This window comes from Garra rufa, chromosome 14 (genome assembly GCF_049309525.1).
Source record: "Garra rufa chromosome 14, GarRuf1.0, whole genome shotgun sequence".
Classification (NCBI taxonomy): Eukaryota; Metazoa; Chordata; class Actinopteri; order Cypriniformes; family Cyprinidae; genus Garra; species Garra rufa.
Window position 1 is genome coordinate 9,284,649 of NC_133374.1, and position 13,356 is coordinate 9,298,004.

Here is a 13,356-nt window from a genome sequence, read left to right on the forward strand (position 1 = left end):
ATATATATATATATTTATAACATATATGTTACGATCTCAAATACAGTGAGGCAGAGAGCCTGGATTACACACATGTGCTCTGTTTGGAGGATTAAACCGCTTTAGTGTCTCTGTGTTTTAATGACTTTCATACAGCAGCTGTCATCTGGAGTTGAACGACTAGATCTTCAATGAATCGAATATCTATTCACCTGTCATTTAATGCCTGATATCCAAGCTTCAATAAAGTGAATTGCAAGATGTCTGCCAAGAATGTGGAATATTTGACCTTTTTTGCCTTGTGCTTGATGTTTGTATCAGGTAATGCTTTCTTCCTTCTTACATATCAACCTGTCACTGTGCTGTTGTTCGTTTTTGTTCACATTTGTTTGATTTCTGCAGGTTTTTCAGCCAGTAATAGGTTTTAAACCATCTTTAAATTTTAAGCAAATTCATTCCAAACAGTGAAGCAGTGAAATTGCATTATTTGCCATTTACTCTGTATTGATTTTCAGCTGCTGCAGATTTCTTTATATCTATTTCTGTGTGTTGTCCTCACATTGTCAGTCCAACATGATAATCCTTTCTGTAAATCTCTTTTAAAGCTTTACTGACATGACAAAGCAGTTGCAAACATCTGGCAAGTCCAGACCTGTGTCTATCACTTAAGGACCTCGTATAGTTTTCACCAACTATTTAAATAACCATTTTCCTCTTACTTAAGGTAGACGGAGTACATTTGAGACATGTACAGTTGAAACACCTTAAATAACTTGCATACACAGAAACCTCGAGCTGTGATTTTTGCTCCACACATGTATTAGTTTTCTCTGCATGGGAAATTTGAAATATGTGCATCTTTCCACTCTGAAGATATCAACAAAGTTTTTTTCCAAGGTGAGATTTTCATTTCACCATGTCCCTTCCACGATGCATTGCTTATTATTTTTTTATCATTGTTAAACTTTATATATATCATTGCAAACATTACTCTAAAGGTAGACATATTTTATGATATTTTATGAGACACTGTGTATGGTTGTTTAGTGTACAGTGTTATGATAATAGGTTAAAAGTCACATTTACACACATGCTACGCAAATTATGTTAAAAAATATATATATTTGTGATATTATTATTAATGGCCACATTTCCTAACATGAATGTTAAAAGAATACCATAGCATTTTAGGAAATATACAAGGTGGTAAAGTGGGTACAGTTGATACATACTTTATAGGTTGCTATGCATACAGTAACAGTTCAATCATAGAAAATAAAATCCATATTTAGAGACTGTTTGTGTTTGTGTACTAATATTACCTACATTATGGGGATCAAATGTCCCCACAAGTATAGTAAAACCAGTTAATTCTAACCTTATGGGAACGTTTATAGGTCCCCATAGAGAAACAAGCTTATAATTCATATAGAATGACTGAAAATGTAAAAATGCAGAAAGATTTGCGTGATGCATATGGTTTAGGGGTAGGGTTATAAAATATACAGGTATGTACACTGTTAGTTTTACTGTTATGTTTACCTTTTTACTGTTTCCCATATCTTTTCTAGTGTTAAATATATGTTCCTATTTTGTTTAAGCAAAAAATGCTTTTCTTACTTAGATTCTTTGTATTGTTTATAGCCAAAATAACTGGAAATTCTTAAATCAAGGAGGATTTCCTAGACAAGTAAAAATGATTGTCTTGTTTTCAGAAAAAAAAAAAAACAAGTCAAAATTAAGTGCGTTTTTGCTTGAAACAAGCAAAATAATCCACCAATGGGGTAAGAAAAATAATCTAGTTTTCTGTTTGAAATAAGATTTTTTTTTTTTTTTTTTTTGCTTACCCCACTGGCAGATTATTTTGTTTGTTCTAAGCAAAAACTCATCTAATTTCTTTTTTTCTGAAATAATAATTTTTACTTGTCTAGAAAATCCTTCTTGATTTAAGAATTTTTAGATATTTAGGCTGGAAACAAGACAAAACAATCTAAGGAAAAGCATTTTTTGCAGTTATTGAATCTGAATTACATGTAGCAAATAAATAAATCTGAATTTAAAAAATATGTTGCACAACTGTAATTTTGTAAAAAAAAAATTGAGACACCCAATAAAACTGTACACCATATTGGTACAGTTGAGACAAAAATGCACCTTATGTTTATGAGCTAATTGTGGAAAATATAAACTAATTATGGCTATTATTAATTTATCATATTTTGATATACAAACAAAAGAAATATCATGTGAAAAATCACTTTTGTGTAGTGATGAAAAAAGCAAAAAGTGTCTCTACTGTACTCAGCTGCCATGTAACCCTATATAATGCAACACTATGTTCTGTGCTACTGGGCTAAGTGTCAATGTGTTTCATGAACTATCTTTTTTATGACCAATAATATTCAATAGTGTTATATCGACCAACTGCTTAATGCAGATGTATTCACTCTCTTGTGTTGTATAGCTTCATGGGTAATCTAGCAGGAAATCTCATCCTTCCATTCCTCCTGATTAAGCCATCTGTCATGAGGACGTTATTATCCGTCACACAAGTGCTGTCATGTGGCTCTGATCAACAGATGGCTCTGATCTTTTGCTGTCCACTAATACAAAACCACATTAAAAAAACTCAAATATGTAATAAAACTGAAAAGATTTGGTTTACCTTTGAATAAATCTTCTCTCGTCTTTGCTATATACTCCTCCATTTGTAAGTCGTCATCTGTTAAATGAATAAATGCACTGTCAATAAACTCGCTAGATCACATTCACACAAGTCATTAAGCTTTTTAAATGCTTTTTTTTTTTTTTACAGACGTCTCTTATGGCGATCAAGGCTGCGTTTATTTTATATCAAATGCAGTAAAATCATTAATATTGTGAAAAAATATATCAATTCAGAAGAACAGTTTTATATTTGAATACACATTAAAAATAATTTATTCCTGCGATGGCAAAGCTGAATTACACTAGTCTACAGTGTCACACAATTCTTCAGAAATCATTCTAATTATATATCTATATTTGTAGTAATAGCCAAAAATACTTTGTATGGGTCAAAATTATTGATTTTTCTTTCATGCCAAAAATCATTAGGAAATTAAGTAAAGATCATGTTCCATGAAGATTTTTTGTAAAATTCCTACTGCAAACATATCAAAATGTAATTTTTGATTAGTAATATGCATTGTTAAGAGCTCAATTTGGACAACTTTAAAGGTGATTTTCTCAGTATTTTGATTTTTTTTTTTTTTTTGCACCCTCAGATTCCAGATTTTCAAATAGTTGTATCTCGGTCAAATATTGTCCTAACAAACCATACATCAATAGAAAGCTTATTTATTGAGCTTTCATATGATGTATACATCTCAGTTTTGTAAAATTTTACCTTATGACTGGTTTTGTGGTCCAGGGTCACATATGCTAATTTGCTGTTCAAGAAACATTTATTATAATTATCAGTGTTAAAAAACAACTGTGCTGTTGCAACTTATTTATTTTTGGATAAAAAGAAAGTTCCAAAGAACAGAATGTTTTGAATATGAAACAGAAAACTTTTTAAAATTATAAATCTATTTACTGTCAATTTTGATCAATTTGCAACCTTGCTGAATTATTGTCAGTATTTAGCTTCGCCATCACAGGAATAAATTACATTTTAAAATATTCAAACGGAAAACAATTCTTTCTTTCTTTTTTTCCAGTTTGCTGGGGGGCCAATGGGATCTATGCCCAGAAACTGCTCAATGATTTATTTAAAAACTATACAAGTGCGCTGAGGCCAGTGGAGGACACAGAAGACATCCTGAACGTCACACTACAGATCACCCTCTCCCAAATCATCGACATGGTAATCTGCCATGAAATAATCAAAACCACAGCCTACAAGAAAATGAGCTCAAATGAGGACACTGTAGAGACAATTCTGTCATTCAGTTGGATAATAAATACTCAGTAAGGGAAAAAAAATCTAAAGTAATGTAGTGTACACTTCTGTTACAGGATGAGCGAAACCAGATTCTGACGGCGTATTTGTGGATACGGCAGGTGTGGATTGACAAGTATCTCACCTGGAATAAAGATAACTATGACGGGCTTGATACCATCCGTGTACCTGGTAGTTATGTGTGGAGACCTGATATAGTCTTATATAACAGGTAAGGCAGATTGGCATTGATTGCAATTTCTTTTTTCTCCACATGGAGGCACAAGCTTATAAAAAGGCATTTTTGATTGAGTGTTCACAGAAACATATGTTCCTATTTTTTATGTCTCTAAGTAAAAAAAACAAACAAAAAAAAAAACAGATTGAGTAAACATTAATATTTAAGTATTACTCTACAGCTGTTCCTGTACAGTGAATTTGGAGAAGTCACTAAGTTTGTTTTAATCAAAGAAAAATTATTGACGGAACCATTCAAAATGGTTTAGTTAGTGGTTTCTTTAGAACTAATTTGTTCGGAAAAAAATCTTACACTACCAGTAAATCTTTTTTGGACGGCAAGATTTTTAATGTTTTTTAAAGAATTCTCTTCTGCTCACCAAGCCTGCATTTATTTGATCTAAAATACAGCGGAAGTAGTAATATTGTAAAATATTTTTACTGTTTAAAATAGCTGCTTTTCATTTGAATATATTTTCAAATGTAATTTATTCCTGTGATCACAACTACATTTTTATCATCATTACTCCAGTCTTCAGTGTCACACGATCCTTCAGAAATCATTCTAATATGCTGATTTGCTGTTTAAGAGACATTTTTTATTAGTATTATTATTATTATTATAGCATTTGCTTTTCAGGATTTTTTGATGAATCGAAAGATCGAAAGATCAGCATTTATCTGAAATAAATAAAGAAATTTTAGAAATTAATATTTTTATTTTGCAAGGATGATTTAAATTGATCAAAAGTGATGATAAAGACACTGTTACAAAATATTTATATTTCTGATAAATACTGTTCTTATTATCAAAGAAACCTGAAAAAATTCTAAGCATAATAATAATATTAAATATTAAAAACAAATGTTTTTTGAGCAGCAAATCAGAATATTACAATGATATCTAAAGGATCATGTGATTGGGGTAATGACGCTAAAAATCCAGCTTTGAAATCACAGGAATAAATGACATTTTAAAATATATTCAAAAAGAAAACAGTTATGTTAAATAGTAAAAATATTTCAGAATTGTGCGGTTTTTGTTGTACTTTGAATCAAATAAATGCAGGCTTGGTGAGCAGAAAAGACTTCTTTAAAAACATTACAAATCAAAACTTTTAATTAGTAGTGTACCTTCAGATTATTTCTCAACCACTTTTTACCAACAGTGGCTATAAAAAGTCTAAAAATTGCTCGTTTTCGACATGTAAAAAAATTAACTGTAGAATATTCTGTCTTGTAGCGCTGATGATCACTTTACCGGCACTATGGACACCAATGTTGTGATCCGTCATGATGGCCAGATCATGTGGGACGCTCCAGTCATCACTAAAAGCTCCTGTAAAGTTGATGTCTCGTTCTTTCCCTTTGATGCCCAGCAATGTCGTCTGACCTACGGGTCTTGGACCTACAATGGCAACCAGCTTGACATTCTGAACGCCATGGAGAGCGCAGATCTTGCAGACTTGGTTGACAACGTGGAATGGGAGGTGCTGGGAATGCCGGCCAAGAAGAACATCATTCTGTATGGCTGCTGTGCAGACCCTTATCCGGACGTGACGTATACTCTGAAACTGAAGAGAAGGGCCTCGTTTTATGTGTTTAACTTGCTTATTCCCTGTGTGATGATCTCTTTCTTGGCTCCGCTGGGGTTCTATCTACCTGCAGACTCAGGGGAGAAGGTGTCACTGGGAGTTACCGTGATGTTGGCGCTCACAGTGTTTCAGCTGTTGGTGGCTGAGATCATGCCTCCCTCGGAGAATGTACCTCTTATAGGTGAATCATAACTGCTAAAAAACATATAGACGTGGTTAGTGTAAAAACAAAGTTTTAATATAAAGTCAGCCTTAAAGGAGTAGTTCACTTTCAGAACAAAAATTTACAGATAATGTACTCACCCCCTTGTCATCCAAGATATTCATGTCTTTCGAGGAAAACATTTCAGGATTTCTCTCCATATAATGGACTTCTATGGTGCCCCCGAGTTTGAACTTCCAAAATGCAGCTTCAAATGGCTCTAAACGATCACAGCTGAGAAAAGAAGGGTCTTATCTAGCAAAACGATCAGTTATTTTCTAAAAAAAAAAAAATTACAATTTATATACTTTTTAACCTCAAATGCTCGTCTTGTCTAGCTCTGCATGTACTCTGTGTAGAAATTAAAAAGTATATAAATTGTAAATGTTTTTAATTTAGAAAAATATCCGATCGTTTCGCTAGATAAGACCCTTCTTCCTTGGCTGGGATCATTTAGAGCCCTTTGAAGAAACATTTAAATTGGATTTTGGAAGTTAAAACTCAGAGGCAACATAGAAGTCCATTACATGGAGAGAAATCCTGGAATGTTTTCCTCAAAAAAACATCATTTCTTTACAACTGAAGAAAAAAAAAGACATGAACATCTTGGATGACAATGCCAGGTCTTTTTCTAATTATTTAACTGTAACTATTTAGTTTTTTGTCCTTTATTGTACATATTTAAGAATGTATTAACTTACTCATTTAAGTAGCTTCGAGTTATTTAATTTCTGTTAGTACTGTTACTAACTCTTTTTAACTCATCTATTAATATACTTCTCGGTAGCTTGCACACTAGCTAGGCAAGTTTCAGTAACTTTCCCAACACCACTAGGAATGAGAGAACTTTCTTTTTCATTTTGTAAACACCGGAAACGAATGGAGTTCGGTTCCGTTAAAGGTTCTCGCACGTTCATTAGACAGAATACCTTGCTAAAATATTCTGACTGAGCATTTTTCCAGCAATACTTACTTAATGATGCCTTGACACCGCTATTTACTCCACAGCGTGAAATAAACAAAGCGAGAGATCCGAATCTGATTACAGAATTAACGACTCTTATAAGCAGGTTCTTTTAGTGAATCAAGTTCACAAAGCTCAAACGATTCCTGAACGAATGACTCTGAGTCGGTTCTTTTTAGTGAATCAAAAGCATACAGCTCAAGCAGTCTAGTCCGATTCCGAACGAATGACTCTGAGTCGGTTCTTTTTAGTGAATCAAAAGCATACAGCTCAAGCGGTCTAGTCCGATTCAGAACGAATGACTCTGAGTCGGTTCAATTTAGTGAATCAAAAAGTGCGACTATTAGTGAGAATATTGACTGGTTTTTCATTCGACACCGTGTAAAGGGCTACATGTTTTGTCAGTTAATACTTAATAAAATACATTAGCCTACAACATTTTTCTTATTCTTAATATGCCCTGGTGAAAAAAACAACCAGCCTGGTTTTAACTGGTCATAGCTGGTCAGCAGGCTGGTTTTAGCGGGGTTTTGGCCACTTTCCCAGCATGGCCATGCTGGTCAGACTGGGAAACCACCAGCTAAAAAACCAGCTAAGACCAGCCAACCAGCCTAGGCTGGTTTTAGATGTTTGTTCAGCAGGGAGACAAGTAATTGCATCTAAAAAGACTAAAAGTCAATAAACATTCTGTGTAAGGCTACCTTTGGCACAAATAATATTAAATGAATTTATTTTTTAGATAATCTTATAACCTGGCAATAGAATATAAATTTTCCTTGAATATTTATTCCATGAAATTACTAAAAGAAATGTAGTTAAGAAACATAGCAGAGCCTACATATACAGTGGTCACCATTTGAAGTGGATCAAAACCTTTCATCAAAGTTGTCCTAAAACCAAAACCGTTCTTCTCTTAGGACAACTTTGATTAACTTTTTTTGATCCACTTCAAATGTTGACTACTGTAATTTAACATTAACGGATCAATTGTCATTTTGAACTTGTCACATAATCATTTATTGGCAATATCATTGACACTTAATGTTTCTGAACTTTCTCTTATGTTCTACAGGAAAGTATTACATAGCCACGATGACCATGATCACTGCATCCACAGCCCTCACCATCTTTATTATGAACATACACCACTGTGGCCCTGAGGCCAAACCCGTCCCAAACTGGGCCAAGACATTCATCCTGGAATATCTGGCCAGGATTTGCTTCGTCTACGAAGTCGGCGAAAACTGCATGACCCCACAGCCAGAGAGACCAGACCCTCAACCACCAAAACCAGCCGACTCTAACTGCAACATGAACGGCCAAGCTGGGAAAGATGACTTTGTGTTCAAATTTGAGAGAGGGCAGGATGCCACGTCTCCAAAGCTACCAGATGACACAGAAGACATGTCTCAGATCATGAGTCCGGCGTGCTCATTGGGAAAACACCCCACCTGTCACTATGGCGTGTGGAAGGAAGGAGTGTTTATGAGCATGGATTGTGGCGATGGGGTGGCAGAAGTGGGAAAAGCCATAGGAAGAGGAGAGGATGGATGCAGAGATCATGAAGGTGGACTCAAAACGCAGTGCAAGTGTGAGCAACAGCATCTCATGAGGAATATCGAGTATGTCGCAAACTGTTACCGCGATCAGAGAGCGACGGCGAGAAGAACCGGAGAGTGGAAAAAGGTTGCAAAGGTTCTGGACCGATTCTTCATGTGGCTGTTTTTCATTATGGTTTTCTTCATGAGCCTGCTCATAATGGGGAAAGCCATATGACATGAAATTGATTGCTGTACAACCAGTTGGCCATTATAGCAAAACAAACCTAGACAGAATGATTAAGAGAAGTTTATTTCGCGATAGCAATCAGCTAAATATACATTATCCCACTTACTACTACTAAGACATTGATTTGAATTAAAAGTATTGTATTATGTGATCAAGAAGACTCTATAGAGTGACACGAGATACTCAATACTTGAGCACAAAGTACATATACACAACTTATGATGAAGCTATTTAGTCTGCATGATTTGTGATTGGACAACTGAAATCTTTTTTGCCGTTTATGGACAGCAAATCCTGTCCTCTCCTCTGATCGAAATACCTGGAACAGGAGCATTAAAACACTGATGACAGATGTTGTGGTGCTTTGTTGTTTGTTTTATTTTTTTCTCCGTGTCCCTTGGAGCTTAATCTTCATTTTATCCTTTGCACTCACAGCTGAACTATGTCATTACACAAGCAGCGGATCTCTTTTTCTGTCTGTGTAAGTCAAGTGTCTTCCTTTTAAAGGAACACTCCACTTTTTTTGGAAATAGGCTCATTCTCCAACTCCCCCCGAGTTAATAAGTTGATTTTTACCGTTTTGAAATCCATCCAGCCATTCTCCTGTTCTGGCGATATCACTTTTAGCATAGCTTAGCATAGATCATTGAATCCTATTAGACCAATAGCATCACATTCGAAAATGACCAACGAGTTTCGATATCTGTCCTATTTAAAACTTGACTCTTCTGTAGTTATATTGTGTACCAAGACCGGTGGAAATGCAAAGCATCAATTTTCTAGGCTGATAAGATTAGGAACTACACTCCCATTCCGGTGTAATAGTCAAAGAAGTTTGCTGCCGTAATAAGGCCGAAGCAGGAGCAGTAATACCACGCAGCACATGTGCAAATGCTAAACTAGCTGGGAACTCATTTCTGATAATACTCCGCCTGCTTCGGCCATATTACGGCAGCAAACTTCCTTGACTATTACGCCGGAATGGGAGTGTAGTTCCTAATCTTATCAGCCTAGAAACTCGCAGCTTTGCATTTCCACCGGTCTTAGTACACAATATAACTACAGAAGAGTCAAGCTTTAAATACAACAAATATTGAAACTCGTTGGTCATTTTTGAACGCGATGCTATTGGTCTAATAGGATTCAATGATCTATGCTAAGCTATGCTAAAAGTGATATTGCCAGAACAGGAGAACGGCTGAATGGGCTGAAAACTCAACTTATTAACTCGGGGGGAGTTGGAGAATGAGCCTATTTCCAAAAAAAGTGGAGTGTTCCTTTAAGAGTTAAAAAAATACCTTTGCAAAGTGAAGAACATCTTACCCACAATACTATTTTCATTGCTTTAAACGCTTCCAAATAACTCATCCTGATATCTCTGGCTAATGATACATTTGTATTAAACATTTTTTTATTATTATGCTATTTCATTTCATATAAATGCATGTACAACCATCGCCCATTTGTTACCTGGGACCACAAAAGCAGTCATAAGAGGCATTAAAAAAAAACAGAGTAATACATCATCTGAAAGCTGAATAAATAAGCTTTGTATTAATAATAATAATAAAAAAAAGGTTTATTAGGATAGGACAATATTGGCCGAGATACAACTATTTAAAAATCTGGAATCTGAGGGTGCAAAAAAAAAAAAAAAAAAAAATCTAAATATTGAGTAAATTGCCTTTAAAGTTGTCCAAATAATGTTCTTAGCAATGCATATTACTAATCAAAAATTAAGTTTTAACATATACAGCAGGAAATTTACAAAATATCTTCATGGAACATGATCTTTACTTAAAATCCTAATGAATGATAATAATGATTTTTGGCAAAACAAAAATCGATAATTTTGACCCATACAATGTATTTTTGGCTATTGCCACAAATATACCTATGCTACTTAAGACTGGTTTTGTGGTCCAGGGTCACATTTGTGCAAGTTCATAAAATGAGGAAGTTCTCTAATAGAGGAAGGATGCATCTTGTACATATCTGTGAGCTGCTTCTGCAGTTCTAAAACTAAAGCTTATGAGAACACTGTGAATGGTTTGACTTAAAACGGTAAGGTCATCTTTAATGCTTTAAAATAATGCTTTAATTTGACATTTTGTTTGCTTTCCTGGCATGACATGTTTTATATATGTACTGCCAATGTATTTGCACAAAATATCCAAATAAAACAAGAATATTTTAGAATTTTTGAACAATTTGTGTATAAATCAAGCCATCAATGTTCTTTTTCTGTGCAGATTTGTGGAATACACATAAAATGAATATAATTTCAAGTTGTACAATCCTCTCTATGTTGGTATCAAATATTCTGTGTGGAGGTATGTATTAGATATATTTAAGTCAAAGTATTTGTTCTAAATATTTGTAAAATAATAATAATAATTTCCACTTCATATTCCTTCACCATGACTTCTTGAAAAACATGTATGTACATCTTACTATAAACATGTTAAGTTTATGTAGATTTATTTACGCACATGTGAATGCTGAGCATGGGCAGGGATTTACTTTTTTAAGAGGCTTCTTGTGTCCTGGTATTTTATCTTATTCTTTTATTTTATTCAAGACCCTCAAAACAATGGCTGTAACATCACCTTCAATCCACCAGAAGTTACTGCAGTTCCAGGATTATGTGCTCTTATTTCATGTACCTTCACTTATCCAGATAATGCAAAACCAATTAAAAATGTTCAGTGGAATGCTTGTAATGAAACTAAATGTGTAAAGGAAATTTTCAGGTACAATTTTAAGACAGCAGTCAAAACTGAAACAGAAGAGATTGAGTGGCTTGAACCTGATCTGACGAAAAACAACTGCAGCATCATCATCGAAGAAATAAAAGAAGATGACAAAAAATATGCCTTCAAAATTGTGGGGGAAAATTCAAATAACTCCAAAGTCAAAATCATCATCCAAGGTAATGCTTACCTTTGCTTGGCAATATTAAACAGGTCCTGTTTTTGTGTGTAGTTTGGCAATGTCTAACTTATGTTACTTACTTCCATTTGCAGATGAGCCTGCAATGAAGGTTCCTCTTCTCAGTGAAGGACAAGAAGCCAATCTGACATGTTCAGCTCCTTTTCCTTGTCCTGAAACTCCTCCTAAAATAACATGGTGGATCAAGACAAGAGGGGAAAACAAAATTGATCTAACAGAATACAACATCACTTTAACCACCACCAACAGCTTTCACCTCTCAACATTGATCTTAACTCCAACCATTGACCTGCACAATGCCACTGTAGGATGTGACGTGAGCTACGGAAGAAAAAACATCAGTACAAATATGACCCTCAAAGTCATGTGTGAGTTTACTAACCTACATTTTAACTACTAGAACTATTACTAGACCATTACATGAAAACAAAAATTCAGAAATACAGCAAAAAGTAAACGTTTAGAAACCTTTGATCTTCTACTGTTATTTGATGTACTGTAGAGTATCTCTGCTAAATTTATAAAGTAGAATTAAAGGTATTTATTTCTTGCATACCAGTCAATACAGTCTCAAAAATAATGCAGTTCCTCATGTATAGATGTAAAGCCTCTTCTAATTCTGGGTAATGGCAAAGTGACGGAAGGTGACAATCTCAGCCTGAACTGCACTGTTGAGAGTCACCCACCATCATCTGTTCCTGTATGGAGTTTCAATGGAAACACAGATAGATTTATGAACCAAACATCTGCAGAATATCTTACGATCACCAATGTGACAAAGGAGCATGCTGGGGTTTACGGCTGTACGAGTACATATAAGAACAAGACACTTAATGCATTCATCACTATCAATGTAACTAGTAAGTAGAAAAAGACTCTACTGATACTGATTTGGTAATTCTAATATCAAACATTTATCACAAGCTAGGTGTTGCAAATGGATTGAAAATGAATTGATGAGACAACTGTTCTTAAATATTCTGTAAAGTATCACTGTGATGATCAAAAGTATATATCCCTCACTTAAGTCCTAAAAGATTAAAATTCATTTTACGGTTGATGCTTTTCAGATAAACAGACTCACAGAATCAAGACATCAGATTCATCATATCCTAGGTGAGACAAATTAAATGAAAAATAAAAGGTAATTCAGTACTGGAGGTGAAAACATGCTAAAGCCACTGAATGTCATCAAGAAAATTACAGATAATACTAAGTGGTTCTCTGACTAATATCTGGCATTGAGTGAAATGTACTCTATTTGCTAGGTTCTGTCGCATTGCCTGAATACCTTTTCCAGAGACAAGACACATGAAGCAACGGCCACAACCACATACACTGAAGTTTGTTCAGGAAAAAAATATGGACATACTGTATGAAAGTGTGAAATTAATAATTGTAAGCTTTTTTGTAATAATAATTATGTTGGATCTATATGTACATATACTTGATTTATTTATATATAATGTATTTAGTATGTACTTTTTTAAGTGCACAGATCCAGAAACGTCATATCTGTCTGAGCTTATTTCAGTAATTCCTGAATGTTTACTGCTTGTTCAGATGTTATTTTTACAAATAAACAGTGTGAATTAATTCATAGTGTTCAAATTTCTTCCTTTCTGTGTTCTATAGGATGTTAGTAGGACTAAAGTGAATTTTATATCACGCAGGTGTACAGTATATTATACATGCACATGAGAAGCTGTGTAGA

The 13,356-nt window shown here is 34.4% G+C and overlaps 2 protein-coding genes across 2 annotated transcripts; both read left to right on the top strand.

Moving 5' to 3' along the window:
• The first annotated feature begins 165 nt into the window (after positions 1-165).
• Positions 166-9,042, top strand: chrna10a (cholinergic receptor, nicotinic, alpha 10a). Its single transcript, XM_073818195.1, has 5 exons — positions 166-300; positions 3,684-3,829; positions 3,982-4,136; positions 5,385-5,917; positions 7,975-9,042. The coding sequence occupies exons 1-5, from the start codon at positions 240-242 to the stop codon at positions 8,676-8,678; spliced, it is 1,599 nt and encodes a 532-aa protein (XP_073674296.1). The 5' UTR covers positions 166-239; the 3' UTR covers positions 8,679-9,042.
• A 2,241-nt stretch (positions 9,043-11,283) lies between these two features.
• Positions 11,284-13,140, top strand: LOC141285300 (sialic acid-binding Ig-like lectin 12). The gene is made up of 6 exons (XM_073818329.1): positions 11,284-11,352; positions 11,457-11,622; positions 11,717-12,010; positions 12,242-12,502; positions 12,713-12,758; positions 12,911-13,140. Exons 1-6 carry the CDS (start codon positions 11,284-11,286, stop codon positions 12,927-12,929), a joined length of 855 nt encoding a protein of 284 aa, XP_073674430.1. The 3' UTR covers positions 12,930-13,140.
• The last annotated feature ends 216 nt before the right edge of the window (positions 13,141-13,356 follow it).

Excerpts from the sequence above, each read along its gene's own strand:
- chrna10a (XM_073818195.1), top strand. The coding sequence starts at position 240 with ATGTCTGCCAAGAATGTGGAATATTTGACCTTTTTTGCCTTGTGCTTG. Across the intron at positions 3,830-3,981 it reads TCTCCCAAATCATCGACATG|GATGAGCGAAACCAGATTCT; the intron begins GTAATCTGCCAT and ends CTTCTGTTACAG. Across the intron at positions 4,137-5,384 it reads GATATAGTCTTATATAACAG|CGCTGATGATCACTTTACCG; the intron begins GTAAGGCAGATT and ends TCTGTCTTGTAG.
- LOC141285300 (XM_073818329.1), top strand. The coding sequence starts at position 11,284 with ATGGCTGTAACATCACCTTCAATCCACCAGAAGTTACTGCAGTTCCAG. Across the intron at positions 11,353-11,456 it reads ATTATGTGCTCTTATTTCAT|ACAGCAGTCAAAACTGAAAC; the intron begins GTACCTTCACTT and ends TACAATTTTAAG. Across the intron at positions 12,011-12,241 it reads TATGACCCTCAAAGTCATGT|ATGTAAAGCCTCTTCTAATT; the intron begins GTGAGTTTACTA and ends CCTCATGTATAG.